Source organism: Embiotoca jacksoni, unplaced genomic scaffold (assembly GCF_022577435.1).
Source record: "Embiotoca jacksoni isolate LCO1_2020_lvr unplaced genomic scaffold, fEmbJac1.0.p SCAF_26, whole genome shotgun sequence".
NCBI lineage: Eukaryota > Metazoa > Chordata > Actinopteri > Embiotocidae > Embiotoca > Embiotoca jacksoni.
The window spans coordinates 6,836,262-6,864,164 of NW_027185377.1; the positions used below are offsets into that span (position 1 = coordinate 6,836,262).

Below are 27,903 nucleotides of genomic sequence, written 5' to 3' on the forward strand. Positions count from 1 at the left end.
AGCAGTCAGCTGATGGAGAATCTGAGCAGGGATTTGATTCGGAGAGTAAGGAGGTTTTTAACATTTTAAGATAAGAGTGATCATAGAGTGATCATATGCATACAGTACGACAGTAATTTCAGCTATTGAATGAATTATCAATAGACCCCAGAGAGCAAATAAAATGGATCAAGCAGTTCACCATTAGATTCTTTTTGAAACTGGAACGTCACTGACACATAATTTTCCCAATTTTGCACTGCTTCCATCCAAGAAGGTCAGCTCTGATAATGTAGGGTGCTGTATTATACATGGGGAGGCTGATTTGAATTAATTATAAGCTATTTACTTAATATTTCCCTATCATTTTTGATAATTAGGGGAAACTCCCTGTAGTGTTTGGAGGAGCTATGCAAGGTTCTCTTGGCCATAGATTAAAGGCATTATCAGCTGAATATTGATATGTTTGATGAAACCCTGGAAGCTGTGGCTTGTATTTGTTTGGATTGAAGACATAAGACAAAAATAGGATTCGTTGTCATGAGCGCTCCTTTGCTAATTATTCATACGTTGTCCTTTCCAGGATAAAAATCTTGTGGGAAAAAAAAAAAGGAGATAAATGTTGCAAAAAACACCTGGGGCATCAGGGTTCTTGTGGGATGCTGCTAATTTGCAAATGATTCTAATCTTAGAACATTAGTCATGTATTATTACTATTTTACACTATTGGTACTAGCAGAGATGGTTAATATGTAAAAGTAATCACTGCTAACATCAAAATAGACTAACTCTAACCCAAAATCAGATGAGTTTCACCAATTTAAATGTCCTCTTTTGAATAAATTCAGATGACCATTTTTGGTTTTTGATAGGAAAGCATGTCTAGGTGCTAAAATACTGTAAAGGTTTTTGGTACTTAAAACCAACACAAATATCTTCCTATGAATATTAAGACTGCAAATATAACAGGAAAAGTAAAAGTATGAGATTTTGAACTCCAAACTAGGGATTAGATCGTCCTAATCTATCTTCATTGTATATTTCTCCGGTTAACTTTGAAACCTGTCCAGTATGACCACACTGTCAAAGAAGTCACCTGTTCAAAGTTAAAAATTTAACTCTTTGACATCAAAGGTCATTTTCAATGATTACAGTTCTTCCCTAATCCAATTAATCTGTGTACTGCAGTTTCCAAAGGGATTTATTAAGAAATAAGCTTAATGGCGAATCAGTCATTATTTGGAGTTACACACTTCAGCAAGACAAAGAAAAACTAAACTGTAATTGTAAAACTGGGGTTATGGAAAACTGTTGTCCAATAATATTTGTTATTTTTTTTGAACAGATTACAGCCACTGAGATAAAACAGACCCACTAATATTTTCTCCCAGTCATCATTAAGTTTAATAAACCATAATACTAATTTCCAGAGAGGATGTTTGCTTTATATAATCATGTTCTTGAAATTCAAACATTTATCTTCTGTTAAATCAAATTTCTGCCTTCCCGATTCACAGATCTCGTCTCGACTCACTCCGCAGTATCCGTGAGTGCGTTTGAACCCGACGTGACCTAAATGTTTCACCACTTCCTCGGTGTCCTGTGTGGCGCCTCGGCAGTCGCTGATCGTTTGATGGTAATTGTGTATCTCCTCCGGCTCCACACATCCTGAGATGGTTCCTCGACCGAAGGCAGTTCCTTCACTGCTCCAAAAACCTGCTTGCATTGTCTTTTCGTTCGGTCTAAACAGCCTGTGGTCAAAATTACTCATAAATATGGGCTGCTCAAGAGGAGGTGGAGGCGGTGTGTATAAATCCATGACAACAGCAGTTATTTATTAGTGACAGCTTTCTACGGCCATTTTAGTTCAAATGTTTCCGCTGCAATTGATCCGAAAGAAAAATCCATTATAGGCGATAGCCGTAGCTTTTAACCAAACCGACTGCTCAAAGATTGAGTGAGTGAAGTTATTTTTGCTCAGAGTGTTATAAGATTGCCTATCTATCATTGCAGTGTCATGTGAGTGATACTGACTCAGCTTGAATGAATGAAAGATGGAGCAAGGCCATCTCTGCTCACACGCGAGTCAGGAGTAGCCTGATTGCCACGGCAACTTGAAGCTCTTGAAGGATAAATGGGAGAAACAAATGTACAGGCTAAACACTTATGAGGCTTTATTTTTCTATTTACACTCATTTGAAATCCAATGTCTGAGAAGGAAACTTGAAAGCTCAGCATGTTTAGTGGGAAAGAAAAAACTGCCGAATAGGCAATTGAGGGAGGATGAAGACCTCCAAGTAAGTATGCAAAAGCTGTTAATTTAAGGACAATCCACATATCGCTGACCACGTAAAAATTGCATGAGCTTTCATGTGAGTTTGCTGATTTCAATTTGCCATACATCAGCATCAAATTTACCTTCTCCAAATGCATCAGGTAGGAACTATTAATCTGGTGATAGCTGAATTGGATTTCTTTCCAGAGTTCATGTGTTTCGAGCGAAGCATCTCTTCAGGCCTTTAATTGCACACTTGTTGCTCCTCTCACCCACGAGGTAGATAACACCATCTGTTCCGTGTCCGCACAAGACCAATCATAATTTCAGAAAGAGAAAAATATATTCCGCTTTCTGGCAAAGATTTCAAAGTGCTCCGGAAAGCTTATTAGGGAATATGAAACACACCTTTTATCTTTGCTTTAAAACAGTTTTAAATCATAACATTTGCTAAGAGCCCCGTGTCCAAAGGCGATGTATTGATGTGCGCGTTATAGGTTGAACTCTGGGTACTTTGGGCAAGTTACCACACTAGACAGATGTTGAACTCTGGGTTTCAAAGGTGCCAGAGACAGATGCCTCCCAAACATTTCAAAGGAGACATTTTACTGGCTTTTGGCCTTGATCATTTTCAGGATATGATTAGATTCCAACACATGGCATCAAGTCGTTAACTGGGGAAAAACAAAATAATGAGGATAAGTTTGCGCGTATCTTACTTTGCGAGACGTAGCGCTGTCATGTTGCGTCGGCCTTAAATTAGTCAACACCCATCTTAACGGTTGAGTTATCAAACTGTAGCTCGTTTTGTCTTCTTAAGTGTGAGTATTTGTTGCCTTCTCTCATTTTCTATGATTGTAAAGTGAAGGTTCTTTTTGGTTTGTCGCCGTTTATCGGACAAACAAATTGGATGATGGCTTCTCGTGGCTCTGTTTTTTTGTTTTTTTTGTTTTGTTTTTTGCCCTCACAATACTGACATTAGCTTCACGCACAGTTTATCTTCACCTTCTCAGAGGGCTTTATATGATGTTTTGTGCTTGTATGTAAGGAGTCTTTTGACGGTGGACTGCGGGGACCAGCACAGCACAGTGACTCGGGGCTAGGGCCTGTCACGTGTCGCAGGTTGTCGTAGGTTCTGTCCACGGAGAGCAGAGCTGTCTGCGCGTGCTTTCACTGCCCTTCAGAGCAGCGTTGGCAGAGTGACCCTCTCGGCTCAGCCTACGCGCTGGGCTTGTTATGGAGCTGTCACTGCTGGGGTGGCAGCACACAATGCGTCGGTCGCTTTTGTAGACGTCGGACGGGAAAGACCCAGCTGATTATTCCAGATAAACTAAGAAATTCAAGTTATTATTTGTCAGTTTTTCCCACAATAAAGCTGTTACTACAATGTTTAAATAAGAGGACTGTTCATTCGCTGCACGTGGGGTCGGAGGGTTTCCTGGTTAAAAAGTGAATCCCTGCTGGGCGTCTTTACTCAGTTTTAATTGGATTTCATCTGTGAAAGCCCTCCAGTCCTTAAAGAGACATCCTTTTTAATCAAAACATAAATGAGACATACTAACGTGATAGCAGCTATCATAACTCAGGGGGATTCATGACTTCTAATTGAGGAGAGAAGTGTATGTATAGATTCTTTTATCTTTTCACCCTTCCTAACGTCTTATTCATGATTGTGTTCTTAACTTGGGGTTCAGAGGGTATTTTATATCAAAGCACACCAAATGGAAAAAAGAGGGATTAGATGTAGATTCCGAGTAAACTCTATTGCTTTTTGTTCCTCTGTGAGTGAACATTTAGTTTTAATGCCGCTCTGACAGCCGTAGCCCGAAGCATTTAATGGTCCGATTGTTCATTCATCCATCCGTTCGGCCCGTTTTCGTGAATGCGATATTTCGGGAACGCCTTTTGTAACTTTCTTCAAATTTACCAAATATGTTCACTTGGACTTAATGAAGATGTGAATAGATTTTTGTGCTCAAAAATTAAGGTCTCTGTGACCTCACCTCCGTCCCATTCTTGTAAACGGAAATCTCAGGAACGCCTTGAGGGAATTTCTTCAAATTTGGCACAAAGATTTACTTGGACTCCATTATGAACTGATTATATTTTGGCGGTCAAAGGTCACTGTGACAAAGCATGTTTCCGGCCACGACTCAAAAAATGCATTCGCTAATTATACCAACATTTTATACAAATGTCTAATAGGATAAAATGATGAGGTGATGGCATTTTATATCCTAAAGGTCAAACATCAACATCACTGTGACATTATAATATTCTGGACATAATTCAACACCATAACTCAGGAACAGAAGGGCAGGTTGTGACCATAATTCACATTTGGCGGGACACTGAATTGGTGACACTAATCTTCGGTGGCCACCTTGAAACTGTGCTGATTGCATAGAGCTTTAAATTAGGTATAAGTATTTCAGTTGAAAATTTGATGATATTCTGTGTGTGAAAAATGTCAAGATTCCCAGCAGCTTTATATTTTGACTCAAACCCCTTGATGGTCATAATTGGGTTTCTCATATTTGAACTGTTTTGTTTTTGGCAGTATTTCAGTTTGAATGTGGAAGTAAAACTCTGACTTTGCAGTTCTTTTATTTTCCGCTGTGATGTTTGCCTTCTTACTGGTAAAAGCAACCATGAGTCTTTGTCAGCTGATATTTTTGAGTCAGTTGAGAGACTAAAAATGACATGTTGTTTGTCTCTTTGTTGGGTAATTGTAAACTACACAGACAAAGCTCATTTGTTGTTCCCATCTGAGCTGTCTCGTTGGCCAGTTTCGTTGACAAATGTGGTTTGAGGGGCCATAAAGCGGCAACGCCATCATCCCTCAGCCCAGTCCTCCATTACACATTAACTAGTGGCTAAACTGACAGGCTTATTTACACCAGGACGCATGTAGCCTAAATAATACTATCGCTCCGGAGCCAAGCACTGCTGCTTCACAAACATATCTCGCTGACAAACGACTAGGAGTTAAAGGCGACGTAGAGCGGAATGCCAATATCAATTCGCCGGTCATTTGGTTTGGATACACTTCCTTTACAGATAAGTGAATTAGACCTTTTTTTTTTTTTTTTCCCCCTCCTGCTGTTCAATTACCTGAGCACCCATAAAAGCCTGCAGCTCTGCCTCCAGGTTGAGATACTGTCGAGCTACTCGTAGCAATAAGAGCAAGATTTAGGACTAGCTCTTCCCCTCGGCCAGAGACTCGGCAGAGAGATTCCCCTCTGTCACCAGATATTGCGCTCCACAGCCGCTCATTAGACGCGGAGCCATTACGTTCCAGCTCCGACTCCCTTCTCTCCGCTGCTCCTTCATCTGCTGTCACAGCCCCCCCTGGAAGTAAATAAACACAAATGAGCCGAAAAACGCGCACAAGCTGAATTTGTGAAGAGTGGCCATACAGTATTACTTCACAGCTGTGTGGCCCATAAAGTGCCTAATGCCTCTTATCTTAGTTCTCATAAGACCTCTAAGTGGTTGCATTAAGTTTATATCACAGGGAATTCCCCTGTGAACTATGCAGCGCAATGTGTTGGTTGATCACAGTGTGTGCGTTCCCTGTGGTGCTGTTTGTATTTCAGCTGTTATTTGCTTCCCCTGTAGGGTGAAGGATGGTTAATCATTCCTGCTAGAAACACTTCATCTTTCACATTTCTTTTATCACAAGATTAAACAAAAATTAAGCCGTCATACTGGAAACATGAAAATGGCAAGAACCAAAATACGTTGTAAGACTTTTATTTGATTATATTACCCGAGAACCATACAAATAAAGTTTATTTTTGCCCCTTTAGTCTAAAGGCAAAGAAGCTCATCAGCATCAGAATAATCTTTGTCTCTTCTTTCATCAAACGAGCCACTGAACACACCTCTGTTAGCCCATCTGCTGAGGCAGCGTTTGTTTCCTCTTAATGGATCACTGTAATTGGCGGCAGTCAAGAAGTGGGCGCTGCTCCGTGGCGTGTGGTTTAGTTGCTGGAGTCTCGAGAGTGATGAAGCCGCTGGCAGCTGTGGGCTCGAGGATGCTGCTTCCGCTCAGCCTCTGTTCATCTCCACTCCACCCCACACTGCTGTGCTCCACGGGGACGATGCTACTGGGACAAATGGCCACCTGGGAGCTCAGCACTTCACAAAGCACACCTTTTTTTTTTTGTTTCTTTTTTTTTAAAACACTCCTCCCCCCCCAATCTCACATCTGGCCCGGCAGCAGAACAGATCTGTTGGGGAACGTGAGAGAATTGCCTTTTCGAAACTGCGTCTCACATGACCAGAGACACAAAGCCTACACGCGTGCAAACTCATGCCTTTTTATTTGCCCTCATGACAGTGTAGCTATTAGCTGCCTGGTGGCGGTTTTCACTTGTCAAGCGTTATGAGATATCCTTCAGAACTCATGGCCGGTTCACAAATTTCTCTGCATTGCTGAGATGGGGTTTGTGAGGTGATTGCAGCTCTCCTAATGAGTTCCCTCCATCTAACTTTTCTCCCTCCTGTCACCTTGGATCCATTCACGTTTGGCACTTATGCAACCAGCTCTCATGCTGAATTGGGAGGCAACGCAGGCCGGACGAACGGTTGTTACTCCGATGTGAGGAGACCATTTAAGCGTTTGTCTCTTTGCGGGGCTTTTATGGATGATTGACTCTGGTCTTAAGATGATGGCCTGGCACAACCATTTACCTTCCAGAGCCTCAACTCGCTGGAGTCATGGATTCTCACTTTCTACATCCCCTTCCTTTTGTTTATCTCCTCAAATCTACTAAGTGCATGTGAGTGCTTGAGAGAAAGTAGAGGCATTTTTTTATAGTTGTGATCTGCACAGTGTGCTTATGATATAATTAACATAATAAACCTAATGATTGATGACTCTTGAGTTGGTTTTTTTTGTTTCTCCTCACCAATCACAACTTCCCGCACTTTCTCTAACACCCTGACCCCTTCGCTTACCATCCCCACTATTCACTCACTAACCTCTTTCACTGAGGCCACTCAAATTAGCCACGACTGTTCGATGAGAGCCCAACCACTGCTGGACCTGTCGCGGGACCCGAGGCATAAATCATTCCCCAGAAGCAGGAGCCGTGGCAGGCCCAGACACACATCCACCACCCGAGATTTACGCTGCACATCGAAGCACAGCCTCGCAATCTAGATCCCTCTCCGCTAGGTCATCTTCAAATTGGTTATTGATCTTCCAATCCCAAAATGAATCATACGTTGCCGACACTGTTTGGGTCCTACGTTTACAGTAGCGTTGGCATTGTGTTACGGCTGATATGCAGCCCGGGGATGGATTATAGTTTGGAAATCATGAGAAAAACAAGTGCCTGGGCTGAACAGGGAGTATATAGTGAAAGAAATTAAAGGCAGTCTACCTTGAGATGAATAGGTGTCATGTTGTCATCCAGCAGAGCCTCATTATAAAATTCACAACAGCTGAAGAAAACTGTTGACAGTCGCTGAAGTGATCTGTGGTGTTACGCAACAGACTCTGATTAAGTCATTTTAGTATTTTCCTTTGATAATTGCAGTGCGTATGATATTATTATATAGCAATGCTTCAGAAAAATATAAATAGTTCATGTTGTATTTGGAAGTTCTTCTTTTATTTGACGGAAACAACTTCTTCACTCTTCTTTTAAGGAGCTTCCCAGTCAGTGTGCACCAAGCGGAAATGCACAGGATCTGAATTTTATTCCGAAGGATTCTGCCAAAGTAGAAGAATTGCTTTTATCTACAGCTAACTTAAATGGGACCAGTTCCGTGCAAGTAGTTCATTTCAGCTCTTGGCATATACTATATTGTGGCATATAATTTAATGGGGCCTCACTTCTCGCCCAATTAGGCTCCAAGATGGTGTGTAACTGTAGCTCTGGGCCCGGGAGCAGTTTCCTCATAAATGCCAGAACGGCCATTATCAGATCCTTTTTGTGAGTGAAAACAGACAGCTAAAATAAAGACCCAACCTTAATTGAAAGATTGTAAAAAAATGACAGTGGTACGGTCTCAGAATCTCCTCTTAAATGTTAATATTTCAAACACAAGACAGTGGGACGTTGTCAGACTCATTTTCATTTCCAGATGATGAAAGATGGCTGCATCATTGCTCGGGTTCGTGAATTGCTTAATAATAATATTGAAAGTGCAGTGACAGGTTTGGTGTAACTAATTGGCTGCTGAATGGAGACAGGCTGTAATCATGGAGCTGTTTAGTTTTTTGATTCATGTGCACATGTTCTATTACAGATGCTCATTATGCTTACAGTACATGGTGATTAGTGATTACATCACATGATTTGTGATCGCTGACGTGCTCATGGGTTTTGGAGCGTGACCCGCCGTGAAGACAGGAAGCGAGCTATTTTTTTATTTATTTATTTTTTTTTTTTATCAAATGATGCCTTGTGCGCTCTTTCTTAGAAGCATACTGTCATCGTTTATAGACTCCTGAATACGAAGGTTTCATAGCCTCTGCCTCTGCTTTACTTTTGGCATTTTCAGATCAGGTCAAAACACAGTCTTAGTGGCCTCTGATTTTTCTTATATTCTGGCAAGCCCGTGAGCAGGGAAGAGGAGGAGCGGACCTGGATGGACAGCTCTGCTCCCCTCTACTCCCCTCTCCAGTCGATAGCAGCCAGCAGGTAAGGCTCTGACTCTGTCTGCGGCGTGGCAGACACTTATTAGTAGTAATGTTCTCCCATCATCCATCTCCAGGTGGGCTTCCGCCATTGATCTCAACGCCAAGTCTTGTCGCAAGCTGGTCCTCACGCAGTGAAAGCACCGGTCGCTGCCAGCACTGGCCTTCCATGACCCAGCTTAATGCTCCGTCAATACGCTCGTTAGACCTGTGAGGTGTGAGGGTGTGTTTCCTGCAGTGTGCCTAAATTCAGCCGGCACAAACAGAATACAGAGCAACAGCAGCATATTTTGGCAAACTTTAAAAAGGAAGCTGAAATATTTGAATGTTACCTGACAGACAAATGGGACACGGGTGCCTGCTTGCTACTTACCAGTGAGGATTAGCTCTCACAAACATTCGCAAACTCAACAAAACATTACTGAAATTGTTGATTCTGTGAAACTTGGCTAAACTAATGTTACCTACCAGGTAAAAAGAGAGTAACTTCTGTATCTGTCTCTCTATTAACACATCTCTCCAGCTTTGCCTGATCGGAGTACTTCTTATTCAATTATTGCTTTTCTGACCGTCTTGTATTTGACTGCTTGTCAGTCATCTCTCCTTCTTATCAATGTGATTATGGTTGTGCTGTTTGGCACGTTAGATTGTACCATACTTATCGTCTAGTCCCCCGTCTCCTCTTCCCCCTGTCCTGTGCATAAGCACGAATGCTGACTGTTGCTGATTAGCCCTTAGTAGTGTTGTTTTGCCGGTTCCGAGCCACTTTGTTTGTTCCCCATCTACAGAACCAGTGCCGTGTACAAACACACCATTTTTTTTTCAGCCTAAGCACAGAACAGACAGCTGGACTGTGAGCTATTTGCTAAATTTAAGGAAAAGTGTGTTATATTAGCATGGCAGACTCAACCTTTAATCTAACAAATCAATTTATCAACATGACTTCCCAACCGACCTAATTTGACTTATTTCGACAAATCAATTTTTCACCTGGAGAGTCAGCCGGCCCTTAATGCTCTGGAGCTGCATTAACTTGTCAGTTAACTTCAACAACAAATCAAAGCTTCCCTTACAAAGAAACAACGGATCTCTTTGAATTAGTTGTTGTTCATGTCCAAAAAAAAAAGGTAACAGCAGAAAACCAACCTGGGGACCTTTAAGACACAGACGCAGTGCATCGCAGTATGTTTTAATGCGAGACCAATTTTATGGAAAGTTTAACGAGCCACTTACTTCAGTAGTATTTCATATTTTTATAAAACACTCATAGAGAATGTAGAGACGATGACGTGCAGTCTCATCGAACAGGACAGTTTAGTGTTCGTCACCACTAACACAACCAACTGTTTGTTTAATCCACATCAGATTTTCTTTTCAGCCCAATCTGTATTCCAAATTTAACTGGACCAGTTCATGGAAGCTTAACTAAATGCTTAATGATTTTTGGGGCTCTTGGTCGACCTGGTTCAGCGGTTTAACCAATGGAGAATTAAATGTGTGTCTCTCCCTGAAGACCTTATCAGATGCCAGTGAACCGAGGCCATCTGTCGGGAGTGTGATAGTGAAGTGGCCGAGCTGTAAACAGACGTAAGAGGCATGCACACGAGTCCAGTTACACACAACTTGTAACTGAAACTGATCGTCATTGTCAGGGTAAACCTCACAGCTTTGTTAGCTTAGCATTATGTCTGAAGACAGAAATTAAAGTGAGCATATTTGTTTTTAGTGTGTATGATATCCGATGCCAGAATGCCACAGTTCCACTGTTTTACTTCATTGCAACTATCTCAACTTGAAACCTTTCACAGCATCAGTAACTATCAATTATTGTTCTCGAATGCGTAATTCAGCTGTCAAATGTCGGGCACTTGGCTCGTGGATTAATCAAAGACTTAATCGTTTCTTGGGCTTGGAGTAAAAATTAGATTCTGCTGTTAAAATGTACCATCTTATTGAGATGTTCTGCATCTGTGATGAAATTTGGGAGCTAATGCCTCAGTTATTGCACTTAATATTTCATGTTTAAACTGAATTTGCTTCCAGCACAAGCGGAGTATTTCATATTGTTTAATACATTTCTGCTTTAACTGAGGCAGTTTGTGTTGTGTAATTGTACAAACTGAATAATCACAAACACAAATATTAGATTTTCATTATGATGGTCTTAATTTGTATGCCCGTTACACTGTATTATCCCACTAATTTAAGATTTATACATACGTGAATATTAGCTGGATACGGCTTCAAATTTGTAATAAAAAAATCAAAACGCTGTTAGACGTAATAGTTCTTGTTTATCCATTGTTTTTACATGACAGATTCATTACAGCTTAAACTGATGTCTTCTATCAACAAAATATTTCTATAGCCTAAAAAAATAAATGAGGATTCTCTTTTCAAAATGATGAAGATATACTTTAAATGACATTAATCACCATCTACGAAAATGTTATCTTGGATGAATTGCATTACTTTAACAGACTAGGTTAATACTATGTTGGTGTACAATAGATATGTAATAGCCTAATTAATATTCTTATGAATGAAACAAATGGAAAACCCACTGATTAACACATAAAAAACATTACATTCTTTTACACGTAGCACTCAGATTAGACAGTAAACACCAAATAGAAACACATCAAATTAACATCAAACATTAAAGACTGATAGAATATAACATCTGACACACGGTGTGGAAAACAGCTCGCATTACTTTGCTTTAAGGCATTTTGTCTTCACTTTCACAATAGTTTAAGATTTCCACGTGGACGTATAAAAATACAGCTATCGTGTAAGAATAAACATGCACGTCTGTCGCTTATAGTCTTTTCTTTTGAGATTATCTGCATGGTTTCACATTCACGTTGGCTGATGATACATAGATACATAACACATGTGTCTCAGGACAACAAATGTCCTCATATTTTCAACCGCTAAGGACCACTGATTTGATTTTCTGCAACACGAGCCACCGTTGATTGAACAAGATCCACAATAGACTGAACATCTGTAGAGGAATCACAGTACAGTTTAAATGGACACGTCTGACCAGCATGCATGATGTAGATTACCACAATTCACGGTAATGTTTCGCATATGTCTCTGAATATCAAAAATATCAACTGTGGTTAATTTAATATAACCTAAGCTCCATGCATCCAATGAGCCGATATGGTAAATTGCACGTATACCCTCACTGCACTTGTTACAGATTTATTGCACAGAGCACCTACAGTATAACATTAAATCACTACTACCCTCATTCTACCTCTAAGTGCCAATACAAAACACTTATATAAAGATGAACACAGTGGTATGCCTCCGTCACCACTGGACTGTATCGAGTTCATCGCACTTTACACGTATTAGCTATTGCTATAACAGAGAATACATACATACAGTACAACGAGACGACTTCAAATGTGACACTGAAACCATATCACAGAACTCACTTTTCCCTCTAAACACATTATCGATAACCAGTTCTCTACATATATCTTTAAATATCTTAAAGTGCTTCATCAGACAGATTTTACATAAGCACAACCTCTTTGGCAACCTCACGGTCTCAATAGACGACAAATGTACATACAGAAGTAAAGATAACACATTTCAATGGAGCTTACAGTACAGCTGATAACATTATGGCACACACAAAGTGAGGTTGGCAGGATCACATTTACAGGTTTTCATGATTGTTATAAGTCACTTTAGATATAATGTACGTATTTTTTTCTGACATGTATAATACATTACTGCTTTATGGTTGTTAGATATACATTGGGATCACTCAGTTGAATCACTCTACTATATCAGTGCTACAAAGCAGACATGGCTTCAGTTTCCTAAAAGGCAGCAGACCAGTTAGCTTCAGTCTACCAAGTCAAGCAGGGTCAGTACTGGACCCCAAATCATTCTGTTGTCCAGATCCAAAATAAAACTTGCTTTTCTAGTTTTCATTCATGTATTTTTTTTAAATATATTTACCTACTATATATCGCTACATGTGAACTTTAAGGCTTTGTATTTTGTTGTGAAAGGAACACTATTGCACAAACAACAAGGACACATGAAGGTATCTCAACTACTGAGACTAAAGTCTAAGAGTGTTGAGTGGAGCAGCTGAGTGGGCGTGCTCCCTCGGTATGGCTTACTTCCCAGATTTATGAGCCCGGCCGGCTCCCTGGCTGCTCTCAGCCGGTTTGGTAGCGGCAGCGCTGCTTTTATTGCACAGGTCCCTGATTTCTAGCAGGGCTTCATTCAGGACTTTGACGAAAACGGCCGAGCTCGTCTCTGTGTTCTCCCAGAAACTAGACACGCAGAAGACGATGTGGTCCGACTGCGGGTTGTAGCAGGCGCCGTAGCCGTTGGGCACCACTGGGCCGTAGCAGCAGAACATTTCCACCGTGGTAGGAACCTGCAGGCAAACCCACATAGCCAGGGTTAGTCCAGTGCCAAGAGAAAAATAATCAGATGAGGGCTACAGCAATTTCCTTATGGCTTTAATTTGACGATTCTTTTTTCTGATTCATCAGCTTGTCTATAAACAGCCACAAAATACAGATAAATGCTCATTACAAGTTCCCACACCTCAAGGTTACGTCTTCAAATTGATTATTTTGTCAAACAGACAACCTGAAATTTTTTCCCAGATTTCCCACTGACGAGTCAGTTGCTGTGAATGTATAGTACAGCAGGGGGAGCATACTTCATAAAGTTTCTGAATGTGGCCATCTGAAGGAGTGTATATTAGTAAAAAGAAACATAATGTAGTGATTGTTTGAAGTGCGGGGTTCAGATGCTTTTAGCAAAGCTACACAGCAATGATCTGAAAGCCAATGTAGCCTTTAAAGAGGACATAAATGACCTCCACATTTTTGTAAATTATGGTCAATAGTGGTAAAGTAATTATACATCTATTGTACTTACCATTGTCGACCATGAGCACCAAATGTAAAGTAATAATTTGATAAGAAATAATATTCTAATTTTGAATTAGAATGGGACTCCGTGTTACCTGACTGGTAGAGAGGATGAACTGGTTACTGGCCAGATAGGTCTCATCACAGAAGATCTCTGGCTTCTCCATGTTGAGCTCCTTTGCGATCCTCAGAAGCCCGAGGAGGTGATTGTCTATTGCCATTCCTGTAATAGCCTGAAAAACATATTTTTTTGCTCAATCGTCACGGAGACTTTCAATTGGAGGCTCAATATGAGCACAGAAGTGGTTTACAAACTCAGTCTTTGATTTGTAACTTTTCCGCCATCATAATCACTGCGGCAGTTTAACCACAACAGCAACCGTTCTCCTTAGATTTATACACGATGTAGGACTTCAAGCTCACTCCTTATTATGTTAGGTAGGTTAGGTAGTTACTTTATTAATCCCAGAGGGGAAATTTTTTTCGCTACAGCAGCATACAGAAGCAATAAGATAATAATAGAAATCATAGAATAAAATAATAGAATAGAATAGAATAATAGAAAAGCAATAAAATAGCAGTAAATATATATTATATCAATTTTAGGGAATTAAATGATTGACTACGACTGTGATTGTGACTATGACTGTGCCAATTCACGTTTTCCTTCTTAAGAGTTAGTTGAGAAAATTGATGTCACAAGAGGCAGAAGATTGTTAGCTTAGCTTAGCATTAAGACTGGAAGCGGGGAAATATCTAACTTGGCTCTGTCCCGTTTATGTCGTTGCCATGGCAATGTTAGCTGCTTTAAATGACCAGCAAAATTTGAATATTGTCTACGCCGAGCACATTTTAGAAAACAGTCAAATTCTACCTGATGGAATAGTGGTGAAAACAGAATTAGTTTTCATGATATAGCCGACAAGTTAACCTCTGACTAGACTGGCAGCAGTCCAGTGGCACTCTGGGTAATGTAGGCGCCAGGTTAGACCAAGAAGAGGAATTTGAGTAATGAAAGAAACATACCTCTGAATTTTTTTTTTTTTTTAACTGTCTGCTGTAAGATTGGCAATCTCATAATAGCGTAATGCTAAATCTGTTTGCATGTGAAAATGTTGTCTGTGACATTTACGTAGTTTTTAAATTGGCTTAAAATACTTACTGCGATTGTGTAATTTGTCTGGGCATTAATTGCAGCCCTCAAACGTTTCATCTTTTCTGAATCCTGTTGAAGATTTAAAAAAAAAAAAAAGTCATTTGAAGAAGAAAGTAAACACCGAGCATTTGTTGCATTGCACAGAAAGACAGCAGTACAGCCAGACACTTTTTTTTTTATTTTTTTTTTATAGATCTGTTAATTCTGCAGGGAGATCATCTGTTTGAAATGGCTCGCTGCGTTTGGAGAGCCAAGGTGGCCAGTCACACCTGTTTCATTTAAGCAGGCGTGATGGACAGTAATGTGGGAGTTAGTAATTGGGGTGAAAGTGAGAAAAATGACTCACAGTGAAAGTTCCCCTCTCATCTGTCATAGACTTAACAAAGGCCAGGGCCTCGGCAGTGGCTGAGCGAATGTTATCTACCCGACCTTCCTGGAAACGCCGAATGGATGCGCTCTCGTAAGTGGACACGAGCCTTCCACCGCATCTATCAGTATATGGCAGGATTTAAAAGGGTGTTTTGGTCGCAAGAATTTGTAATGACATTTAAAGACATCCATATAAAATGTACTTTACTTGTAAAATGCAAGTTGTAAGGCAACTTGTATGAAGGCGTCTGGACTCATCCTCTGTTTCTTGATAAATTCTTTTCCATAAACTTTGAATTGGAATACATCCATGTCGAGATTATTCACCAGCCTGTAGGAGAATAAAAAAAAACAACTCGATGTCTCCAGAAATACTAATGAACTGATTATGTTTGCGTATCAGTTAGTTTGTGTTGGTCTTGCCTCTGGAGTCGGTCTCCAGATGATGATAAGAGTCCTTGGATGTGAGAATTACATTTCCAGAGCAGCCTTCTTGGAGGGGGGAGCTCTCTTAAACTGGAGGACTCAACCATCTTGGAGGTGCTCCCTGTTCTGTTCAGAACAACAACACTTATATTTCCCTCTCTGTTTGTTCAAGACATGACGATATTCAATGAGTTATATCTTGCTGCAGGCTAACTTACATGTATTTCATCAGGTATTCAGAGCACTGCACCATAACTATCCCCTCAAATGGCGAGTGTTCACATACCACTCCACATATCCCGTCCATTCCTACAACAAACTGAGAGAAGGTAGATGAACTAATTTCGCAAATTTAAGATTAATGGAGGATTGAAGTGACTGGACTTTAGTCCTACCTGCATTGACTTGTCGTACCAGCGATTTGCACCATTCTTTTCAGGGCCACCTCCATGGAGCATCAGCAGGGCTCTGTTGGTATCTCTAGGGTCCAGGCGACTGGGCTCATCCAGACACACCACACATATGCAGCTCTCGATCAGGGCCAGAGAGTCCCTGTTGGTTTGATCTGGGTAGAAGAAGGATGGAAGTAAGCCATGTCTTGAATTTAGTTGTCTGAAAATTGGTGGTTAAAAAAAAATAGACTGATAAAATTCAGAAAGTCAGTTGCGCTGAGACCTTTCGTCAGTGCGTCTCTTGCTTGCGCCCATTCTGTCCTCCCGTCAGATGTCAGGATACCGAAAGGAGGAAGTCTCTCCTCAGCGTTTTCTGACTTTTTCACAATCTTCTCCAGCTGGGATAAGAGCTCTGTCTCAGTGAGCTGCTTGCCGTTTGCGACTATATCCAACACGAAAAACTAGTGAGAGAAATAAATTACAGTAATCACGTTACTTAACTATTCTGCCACCTTAAAGACACATGCCGCAACCTGTGTCCTTGCCTACTAATGATGCTGAGCCTGTAGGTACTGTAGTACAGTATTCGTCCAGCTGAGATAATAAGGAGATTTGTTTTAAGGGCAGGGGCAGCTAAAAATGGCCAATTGCTACTTCCAGTACGGCTCCTCGACTGCAATCAGTAAAACATATGACGCAAGGAAGCTCTCAGACAAAGTGGCAGATTTAATCATCAGTAATGAAGTTAACTCCCCATATCTCCATAGAGACGGGCCCTTACAGTACGTGCTGCAGATTAATAGCTCCCAGAGCCATTTCCAGGTGAGAGCTCGGGGCTTTTTCCACGTTAATTTGAAGTCACAATCCTTGAAATCAATGTAGTATCCTTGGACCACAAGCTCTGCAGATGTTGTGTGAATGAGGACTTTCAGTTAGGACTCAGACACTTTGGGGGAAATGGGACGGTGTTGGGAACAAACTACAGATTACAGGCAGGCTGGTTTGGTACATTGTAGGAAAAAAAACTCACAAAACTCAATAAAACAACCACTAAATCAAAGTTTGTAACATCTGTGCATCAGTTTAGTTAAGATCAAATAAGAAGCACCCTGAAATATACATTTTCCATCTGTAACTAGGCACCTGTATGTATGAATATGTGGCAGCTTTGCTTTTCCAGTTTAATTCAATTACAGCTGTACATAGTTGTCTTTCGTTTTAGTTGATTAATAAGAATGGCAATTTTGTTCAGGCTCAAGATATATTTCTCTAAAACGTCTCTTACAAATAGAAAAATGTATTGAAAATTTACAAGGCCATGACCATTGAACAGTGTCTGTCATGACATTTTCTGTTTAGTGCTTCCTGCTTAGTCAGCCCCAGTTTGAATATCGAAAAAGACACTTTGCTGTCCCTTAGCAGATCGCATTACACTCGCCTATTTAGTCATGATGAAAATTGTAAAATGCAGCCATGCATACTCGGCCCTGGCTCTCTTATCCCAGCAGAGATTAAAATTATAGATAAAGTGATTATCCACTAACAGGGCTAATAGAAGTCTTATTTTTTTGTCTGTCCTGTATACAAAAGGTCTGTAAAATGGTGCAGAGCAGGTGTGGCAAAGGAATAGATGGAAGTTTTGGCAAATCTGTTATATTTTTTTCAGTCAGTATTTTATATCTTGTTCTGTATCATGCTTCCCCCTTTTTGGAGCTGTTTTGCATGATATATAGATTAAACACTTGTTTAAGTTTTCCAACCCCCTGTTGTGGGAAAAAAAAAGAAAAAAAAAGCCTTGTAATCAGGGCCAGTTATCAGGGTACAAGATGTTGACTGGATTTAAAATGTTTTCCTGTTATCTTTAATACATTATATTCAAAGATGTCACTACTGACAGCACAGGTGGTGTGGTGGTTTCTTTTAAAGCCAGTTTATACTTTAAATAATGATAAAGAAATAGTAAATAGTTATCAAAATAGAAAGGCTAGTTTTCAGTATATTTTGATAAAGGTAATATAATATTAAAATGCCTTCACATTCACTTCTATTTCCTCTCTAATACACGAGACATTGTCTTTCGTTAGCAGTGTGATGGGGTGTGAAAGGTCTCCTCACAGGCCAGTGTCCTGACCTGGTTCTTGCACGCAACAATCATGTGCTCCGGCGCTGATGAGGCTGCGTTCATCTGGACCTTCAGCGTGTCTGTCTTTAAGCCCGGGTAGCGGTAGGAACTGAAGAGGCGGTAGTACTGCTTCATGCACATCGGAGTCCCAGCTAGCTGGCCTCGAGCAAAATCCACAGGCAGTTCTCGCCTGGTAGACATTAGTACAAACATGAGAGGACTCATTATTATTACTCTTTATGTTTTTTGTTTTTTTTTATTATTTTTTTTTAATCTTATATCCTCTGAGGCTTGCAGGGTGGCAGGTAATCCATTAGAGGTTGAACTTACGCATCAATGAGAGCCTTGTACTCCAACACTCCTCTGATGAGACGAGCAGTAAATCTTAGAAAAGTGAGAAGATTGAAATTTGAAGAACAGAGTGTCGAGTTTGCTGTAAAATGCTGAGCACACACACACACGCACACGCGCACACGCACACACACACACACACACACACACACACACACACACACACGCGGCGGACTGGCTGATGATTATTATTAGATTTACTCTCATCTCTCACAGGACTAGCAGTAATCACGTTATGGTAAATTACTAAAATACAGTGAGCGAGATTCGTGTGTTTACGTGTGCGAGAGAGAGAGCGAGAGAGCGCCGGTCTGTACGTGGGAGTGGGCGGTGTGGGCAAGTAGGGAAAACACAGCGCCTTGTCAGGTCTCATGCTGTATGTCATTTGTCTCGGTGTTATTACGTTCAAAGCCAGATCAATACGGAGGAGGCAGCCGCAGCGCACCACACCCCTAAATGAGGCCTGACTAGCAGTCTCTGCGGAGAGCTTGGCCCTGTCACTCCCAATCTAATAAGTGGCCGTGTCAGTAGATTACCAGCTGCTTTGGATGCTCTGGAAATATTCAGTTAGTGCCGTGTGAGATGAAAAAAGCGAACGTTGAGTTACAGGACTGGACAGACCAGTGTCATGTCTGGTGGACCACGGCTCATTTAATAATGGACGGAGATTCTCTCCATGACTGCAGTTCAGATCTTAATCTGAGGTTGCGTCTGCTGAGGAGAACATAAACCCTGTCAGCAGCTGAAGAGCGCAATATGTACATTATGTGTTGTTAGTGTTGTGTGCAGTACTCAATGTGTAACCGTTTATCATTCGATGCATGTTTTCACAGAATTGAGGGTGTACACTAACTTCAGGAGGCGTCTCTCTCCCTTCCTTTGATCGTTTTTGGAAATTTTCAAGTTATTGTGAGAGTTTCTGTGCAACTTTTTGCGTCTTTTTACTTCTGTTTTTGGTACAGATCTCCTTCATTTCCCAAATTTGACATTACTTTGTCAAAGAACACGGTGTAACTATGCAGCCTATCGGTTTTAAGAGGAGTTGCTTACAAATTTACACCAGTAGTGCGGAGAGAGTATTTCCAGAAGAAAATTAAGTATTTAATAAGTTTATTTTTAAGCAAAGATTTTAAAAGTTACAGCTTTCTTAAATGTGGAAAATGTATTATCTTTGTCGCTGGTTGAACAAAAACAAGAAACTTGTAGTTCTCGGGTTGGTTTCTGGTAAAGTGGGGGGACACTTCTATGATTCTTTTCTGAAATTTCTTTTGACAAATCAACCATTCCTTTAATCGAAAATGTAACTGGCAGATTCATCAATAATTAGATGGAACTGTTGCATTCATGGTGTACCGAGGCTGCTTCCACAAGAAGAATGTGCTTCTTTCCCTGTTTGCAGTTGACAAAGATGCCCTTTCAATTCAATCAAGAAGTTTACATGGCTTAAATATTTCCATGTTCTGTTGCAGATATATTGTTGTATTGTCTTACATGTTGCTCTCTAGGTTAGTTTTTCGTTTTGATTGCTCTAAATCATTCTTCACTGTTTTTGTTCTGTCTTAATCTGAAACTCCTTTATCAGGTGTTGGTGCTTCAGACCGACTGAGGGAGGGTGGAGGATGTTTAGCACCTTTTTACAGTTTGAAGAAAAGCAGAACAAAAAGTATAGCACATACCTGAGGGCATCTTTCTCATCTCTGAACGTCTGCTTAGTAAACACCATGACGGGACTGGAGTTGACTGGTAGGGCCAACCTGTTGTTCAGGTACATGTCCTCCAGCCAGTACTCGTAGACCTAAATGTAAACACAGAGACACTTTTTGAGCATGTTGGACTCAAGTTATTACTTTCAGATTTGAGACCTGTGTGCAGTGGAGTAAAAAACCATTACAGTATATCACTGCCAGGTGAAAAGGGGAGTGGGAGTGTGATAGATTTCACCGAGCTGGATGAGTTGTGGACTGAGTGATCAGCCAGACACAGGTGGAAAGAGTGAAGCAACAGAGGATGCAAAGGCTCAGATAAATCTTTATCACCAAGTGTTGGACTTTTTCCATACAATACCAAAACTATTTCAATTATTATTTTCAAACTTAGTAGAGCCGATGCAGAATGCGGTCACCTATTGCAAAATGACGCAGAAAAATCCATGAAACAATCCTTTTGTTTTCCGAATTAATGTTTGATGATCTACAAAATTCTCCAAGGGAAAAACACATCCAGGTCCTCATAAAGACAAATAAATGTATAAGTTCTTTATTGATATTGGAGGGAAAATCAATTTGGATGTGTTCTTTTTCCAGTTAACGCACCTACAACAAAGAGCAGCAGTGTTATACTGTTAGATCCGAGTGTTTACCCAGTTGGTCGTTTTGTCCCTCCTCTCTAAAAGCTTCTTCTGGAGAACCTCTCCGACACCTCCGGGAGCCCCAAACTTCTCCACGATGGCCTTTGTTTTCTTAAACTGCTCCTCCTTCACCAGTGGCTGGACGCTCTTCAAGTACGTGTCGAGGGTTTGTTTCAATGGGGGCACAGGGACCTTTGGCAGCGACTGATATCATAAAAACAACAGACTCATTAGAAGTAATAGAAGGACAACAGCTGTTCAACATTTTAATGTCTCTGTCCTGATTCAGCCTTCATTAGTTAAAGGAGTAATTCGATCACATGTTTTCTACATGCTTTTATCATTAGAGTTTTAGTTAATAATTCATCTTGAATGCTTTGAGGCCTATTTGTGAATAAATCCCATGGTCTCGTGGGTATTGTTTTCTAAGGATGTAACATACAACTTGATTATCTTTTCTATCTGATGTTTAGTCATTTGCATATTGCTATTGTGAAATAAATTGTAGCTGTGAGGTCATGGAAATGGGGACTGAAGACATTTTTTGAAGGTGTTTAATCAGTGTTCAGGAAAAACTAAATCCACACTCAGTTCAGTTATAGATAGATAGATAGATAGATAGATAGATAGATAGATAGATAGATAGATAGATAGATAGATAGATAGATAGATAGATAGATAGATAGATAGATAGATAGATAGATAGATAGATAGATAGATAGATAGATAGACAGGTAGACAGGTAGGTAGGTAGACAGATAGACAGATAGATAGATAGATAGATAGATAGATAGATAGATAGATAGATAGATAGATAGATAGATAGATAGAGATACTTTATTAATCCCACGAGGGGGAATTTTGTCATCACAGCAGCATGTACAGGGCAAAGCAATAATTACACAATATAAAATAGAGGTAGTAAAAATATTAATTAAAAAAATGCACATTATATACAACTTGTATACAAATAAAAATAGAACAATGTGTGTCCCATGAAATACCCCTGAAAGATGAAAAGCCTGTTGCTGTATCTAATTTTCGCCCCTAGCGGCGGGTTAGTGAAGCTGGCGCTGTCCGTGGTGCTGAAATTCAGTGGCGTTACTTTGCCAACTTCAGCGCCGCGGACAGACAGCGCTCCCTATTAAATCCCTCCGGAAAATGAGTCCTGCTGATGCCGACAAACCACTTTAAATGACAAAGAGTGACATGTTCTCATACCTGGCTGTCTCGGTCTCTGGCTGTCTCTTTCTCTAAGATTGGCATGTTTGCAGTCCCGTCCAGTCAAGGGAAAATAATCTGGAAGCCCTCTGGAGAGGGTTTGAGTTCAGCCTTCCCTGCGAGAAACATGTCAAGACATTTAAAAGATAGAACAGGAGAGTTAGAAAAAAGAGCAGGAAATAAAATTAGGCCTATTGGGAAATGCAGCTTCATAGTGGTGTCTGAGTGAGCCAGCAGGCTTCCATTCTTCATCGTTTTGCAGCCTAATGCAATTTGCTGCTTGTCCTTGAATTCCAGCTGCGCTCACCACTGCAGAGATATCCATCTTAAAAAAAACCTTTTATATATCTCTCTCTCTATTTTACAAATTTATTCCTAAAGTGAATACAAATTTTGCCAACAAAAGGTACATTTTTAAAAAAAAACTTTTTTCTTTGAATGGATTTAAATTCTAAAAGTAAGAAAATCTTAAAGAAATACAGGTTATGCATGAATAAAATTGCGGGCTGGATAATGTTGTATCATTGGATGCAAATAAGTTTGTTGGAAAACAAATCAAATGATCAGATGAGAAAACTTTGTTTTCAGAGCAAAGTGGATTAAACCACTTTTTAAGATAAATAATCTTCCTCGCTGTAAGTAATTTACAAAGCGGTTGATATTTTTTTGTTTTTTTTTAAAGATGAACTCAAGTTCCCTTTGTTATTCTAAGAGAGAGAAAGTTACCATACCTGATCAGCGCCGCGCTCAAGAGGTCAGAGAAGTGTTTGGAAGTTGTCATTTCCTCCCACGTCCACGCCGTGAAAACCCATATCAGAGCGAAGCTGCGTTCGGGCGCCGGACTTGTCCCACGTCGTTCCCACGCCTCGGCATAAGGCTGTGGCTCCACATTAAAGCGCGCCGTGGAAAAGATGCTGAAGGTGTTTGCGGTTACCTACCCCCTTGAGGCAAGAAACTCCTCCCATCGAAATCTATTCGCGGAACATATTATCTGACAGCTTGCTTCCTCCCTCCCGCCCACACCCGATAATACTTTTAATGTATATATATATAAAAAGGGCTGAGAGTCGGTACTCGGTTCCTCATTCAGACGTCCTTGTGACGGCCCTGCGGGTCGACGCGACAGTTGTGTTGCTTTTAGATAATGAGCTTTCTGCACAGTCTCCCCGCGTTGTTTCAGACGACGTGTGGAAAAGAATCAGTTTTGCTGCTGAAGCTTAAATTTCTGAACTAAGTCGAGCTTGGATTTGTTCATTTTTTTTTGTTGTTGTTAATATTGTGACAAAAATGCCCACATTCCTACGTGTTTGCGCGCGCGTGTTTGATCGCTCACCGAGAGAAAGCTGTCGCTTGATGAAATCAAAAGTTAGAATAAAACTTTAAAAATCAGTCATTATTTTTTTCTTTCATATTATTTCATCTTTTATACAAATCTAAATTACAGTTCTTTATTCCGTGCGCGGTGTTTTAATGCTTATTGTACAGCAGTACGGATTTTCAATCACATCATCTAAATCCATGTTGTTTCCAACGAAATAACTTTTAATTTGTTTGAAATGAAAATGAAATCACCGCTGTCACACAGATCCAAACAGAGATTTATTAAAACGACAACTGTTAAATGAATACATATTTGTTCATTTTAAGGAGACTGACTTCATTAGCTACGTCTTGACGCGCGCACACACAACACACACACACACGCACACACACACACACACACACACACACACACACACACACACACACACACACACACACACACACACGCTTTGTAGAGGTCCACGCATGTTTTAACAATTTACATTGTGCATATATCCACATATGTACAAAATCCAGTTATAATGATACATTTAATTTTAAACAACAAAATGAAAAACAAATCAGAACAAACAGGCCCACTATAGTTACAAAATAAGAATTCACGAAATTTTTAACAACAAAAAAGAGGCCTTTGATGTGCAAGTAAAAAAAAAAAAAAGTCATCAGAGACTAAAAATATAGCCTATTTTGTGTACCGTGGGGAAATGTGCTGCTTATAGTTGGTCCCATATAATCTTGTACGCACATTTATCTATTTATATCTTCTTTTTTTTCATATAATACTCAGTAATACACACAAATTCAACAGTGGCAGATAGATCTCTCACAAAACTCCACTTATACGTCCATGACAAACGCTACATACACTTCGACACAATGAAATCACAGTCCAAAAAAAAAAAAAGAAGAAACTTTGGAAACAGGTCACACAATCATGATTTTGGTGATTGGGTGTTTATATTGCACATCGGTACTTACATAAAAGTTAAAATCACTAGATTATGACCTGCCTGCCTCACCTACACATCTCCCCGGGGGAATGTTTCGGATTGGCGGTCAGAGTGTGACCGGTCTAAGTGTACTCCGGACCGGATGACTCCTCTGACAGGGACCGCTGTACTCTGAAGGGGTCAAACCCATTTTCATCTACTGGCAGGCAATTCCCCGCCGAACTGTAGCCCTTCTTTTTAGCTCTCCTCTCCTCCATCTTTATAGTGTCGTACAGCCCCTGCGGAGCTTCCTCTAACAGGTTATCTCTTTCTGAGTAGGACGGTTTCATTTGGCACACGTTGCGCAGCAGCAGCAGGGCTGGTGCGTAAAGCACATTGACGAGACCCATACCCAGGTTAAGTTGTACAAAACCCAGAGTGTGCACGATCTGCCCGGCTACTATAGGACCCATAGCATATGCGACAGAGTAGGAAATATCTGCTATAGCATAAACACTACCATACACAGAAACATGACGCACGTCGACTAAAAACGCAAGTGTCGGCAGCAGGGCAGTGTCTACCAGCGCAATGCCAAAACAAATGCCGCACAACGGGGCGATAAGCTGCCCAAAAGTTTTGCATGCAGGGACTGTGCAGGAGCTCGCTCCTATGATAACCATACCCAAAGCTCCGTAGAACCACTGCAAATGGGGATGCTGTGCTGCCAGTTTAACTGTGATGTACACACCGAGGACATGAGGGAAGAATGCTGGGAGCCAGGTGAGTCCCATTTCCCACTGAGAGGAGTGCATGGTGGTCTCCATCCAGTTGGCAATGGTGGGCTCTAGAAAGGCAAGGGGGATGTTGCACACTGTGAGCGCCCCGGCCACCACAGCTATGTAGGGGTCAATCATGAGTCTGTATATGGGGGTGCCGACTGGCATGTTCTCTCTAGTCCTGTTGGAGAAGGGCTTGATCACGATCAGCACCAGAAAGCCGTCCGCCAGGCAAATGCAGGCGAGCACGATGAAGGGCACTTTCTTGCCCACGAACTCGTACAGGACACCCCCGAAGGGAGGCGCCACCAGGCTCCCGAAAGAGATGAACGCCAGAGCGATGCCGAGCGCCCGGCTTCTCTCTCCCTCTTCCGTGTATTTGTCTGCTATCATCGCGATTCCAGAGGTGTCTGCGAAAGCAGACCCAAGACCCTGCAAACTTCTGGCCGCAAAGAGCGTCGCATAGTTCTCCCCGAAAGCAAATATGCAGGTGGAGAAAAACATGACAGTCAGTCCAATGAAAAGTGGGATGTCATATCCGACCCGGTCTATGAAAGTTCCCGACAGCGGGTTAACTAACAGCTGGAGGATGGCTTTGGAAGCAAAAAGTACTCCTATCTGGACATCTAAATTGTTCTTGTTGCTTTTGTCTTGGCTTGTGCTGTTGGCTGAAGTGTTGGGGTGCATCACTACGTGGACGTGCTCTGACTGCTCACTCTCCAGATCAGCAAGATAGTCTGGAATAATTGGCACGATTACCATGTAGAGCATATTGTCCAGCAGGAGAGCCACGCAAACAATCACTAATATGATCCGTCTTTGCCCGTGAGGATCCCTCATGGCGGTGCCCAACTTCTTGGTTCTTTCGCCCATCTCGGACAGTTTTAACGCGGCTGATTTGGCCAGCCCGGACGATCCTCCTTCTCCATCCATGGTGTGCTTTTTTTTGGTATGAATTTTCGATTCAAAATTGTGGTTGTGCTTCTCCCGTCTGCTGCCGAGCTTTCAACACCTCGGATGACTCATTGGTGTTTTCTCTACATTGATGTAATGCTCTCCGTCCTCACCTCGCCTGTGCGTAAAGGGAGAGGCGCAGAGGAACTCGGCTGCTTCATCGGTGAAGATGGCTCTCCTCAGCTTCCTCGACTTGTCCTCGGCTCTGCCACATCCGATGTTGTTTCATGATCTCCCGAGAAGTGACGTGGTGAAAGCGTAGAATTTCTGCACCTTGCAGTGGTTTCGGACACTATTCTTACATCGCAAAGTTTAGGTTGAAGATATTTTGTTACTTATTTGCAACAAACACGACGCTCAAACTCTCTCATCGCTGTGCTCATACCTCCCATCACCTGTGGCACTTTTGCGCTCTGCTCTGAGACCACAAGTGACTTCGTGGCCATTGGTGCACATTAACCCGCAGATTCGGCGCTATTTTTGTCCTTTTTTGTCTCCCCTTTTCACCAAGAGCTATGACGCATCACCAGCTTGCCCCCCAAGTGGATCCCTTCGCCACTTGCCTCCTTTATGTTAATTCCCAACCATGGCAGCAATCACTTCAACCAATGAGAGCCAGTGGGCACCACAAGAGCGGGGATGAAAAAAAAAACCCGACACTCTTTCTTCTTAGTATGTGGCTCTTGACTTTGGTGTAATTGACAAACAAAAAAACAAAATCATATTTTACGTGCACTTATGCACATGAGTTTATGAATCTTTTCACAAAAGTTAACATAAAATAAAAACAATAAACTCATATAGCACACAGAGACTCCTCTGAAGAAAAATCTAAATACCAAAAACATAAAATAAAATAACAAAACAGACTATTTGCCAGAAAGTCTCCACATATTTTAAACATTATTCAAGTCAGTAAATGTATTCGCTGCTTCAGGAAAAGTTTGTAGTTAAAATCTTAGATTTTCTGTTCGACAAAAGACCCGGTATGGCGGACACGAAATCATTGACCCACCACTGCAGCAGCTGAACAGACAGGCTTTAGGCAGATTGCTGACAAAAAGGTTTTCTGAAAGTAAAATAGTCCTACAGTTTATTATCTTCTTAAAACGTATCCCAAACCCCCCAACAAGATAATAACTGTAACAGTAAAACTGTATTTACATGAAAGACTACTGCATGCAGCTCGTAAGTGGAACAGGACGGACAGTGTGCAGATTCATTCAGACACCGGCGACACCTTGTGGTGCAAATATACAGGTGCATGCAAGAACCATGGAAATCATTGCTGTACCTTCAATACACTGGGTGCTCTTCAGTAATAAAATAACTGAATTATTTACGTGATTACAATCAGTGAATCCTCGTAGTGTGACCCATATCGTTTAAAATTAAATGTTTTACAGATGTTTTATTATTTTAAAAAAATACACAGATTCTGTCCCCTGCAGTTATATTGCTATTTCAGATTAGTTTGTTTTATTTTTTTGTAAAAGAAGAAGAAGAAGAAGAAGAAGAAACAAAAATCCAGCCTCCTGTTAAAAATAGAAAAGATATTTGTTTATTTATTTAATGTCTTAGCCAGAGCTCTCACTTTTTGCCACTAGAGGGCAGTAAAGACTGACAAATAATAACAAACATGCAATCCATGAGTTAACTGTAAAACGAGTAACATACTAAAAGCCAAAACACAGGACAGG

At 41.0% G+C, this 27,903-nt stretch overlaps 2 protein-coding genes across 2 annotated transcripts; both read right to left on the bottom strand.

The window, feature by feature from the left end:
- Nucleotides 1-11,183: 11,183 nt before the first annotated feature.
- Nucleotides 11,184-23,100, bottom strand: LOC138204857 (choline O-acetyltransferase-like). Its single transcript, XM_069160415.1, has 15 exons — nucleotides 22,950-23,100; nucleotides 22,219-22,334; nucleotides 21,010-21,201; nucleotides 20,327-20,445; nucleotides 18,630-18,683; nucleotides 18,309-18,489; nucleotides 16,461-16,638; nucleotides 16,181-16,350; nucleotides 16,004-16,104; nucleotides 15,783-15,911; nucleotides 15,568-15,690; nucleotides 15,337-15,478; nucleotides 14,997-15,059; nucleotides 13,930-14,067; nucleotides 11,184-13,329 (listed from the first exon to the last, which is right to left on the bottom strand). Exons 2-15 carry the CDS (start codon nucleotides 22,261-22,263, stop codon nucleotides 13,063-13,065), a joined length of 1,902 nt encoding a protein of 633 aa, XP_069016516.1. The 5' UTR covers nucleotides 22,264-22,334; nucleotides 22,950-23,100; the 3' UTR covers nucleotides 11,184-13,062.
- A 704-nt stretch (nucleotides 23,101-23,804) lies between these two features.
- Nucleotides 23,805-26,738, bottom strand: slc18a3b (solute carrier family 18 member 3b). The gene has a single exon (XM_069160416.1). The coding sequence runs from the start codon at nucleotides 26,180-26,182 to the stop codon at nucleotides 24,614-24,616; it is 1,569 nt and encodes a 522-aa protein (XP_069016517.1). The 5' UTR covers nucleotides 26,183-26,738; the 3' UTR covers nucleotides 23,805-24,613.
- Nucleotides 26,739-27,903: the final 1,165 nt, after the last annotated feature.

Coding starts and splice junctions, on each gene's coding strand:
- LOC138204857 (XM_069160415.1), bottom strand. CDS start 22,263: ATGCCAATCTTAGAGAAAGAGACAGCCAGAGACCGAGACAGCCAG. Junction 15,691..15,782: donor TCTGGAGACCGACTCCAGAG/GCAAGACCAACA, acceptor ATTCTCCTACAG/GCTGGTGAATAATCTCGACA. Junction 13,330..13,929: donor TCATCCTCTCTACCAGTCAG/GTAACACGGAGT, acceptor GTTTGCCTGCAG/GTTCCTACCACGGTGGAAAT.
- slc18a3b (XM_069160416.1), bottom strand. CDS start 26,182: ATGGATGGAGAAGGAGGATCGTCCGGGCTGGCCAAATCAGCCGCGTTA.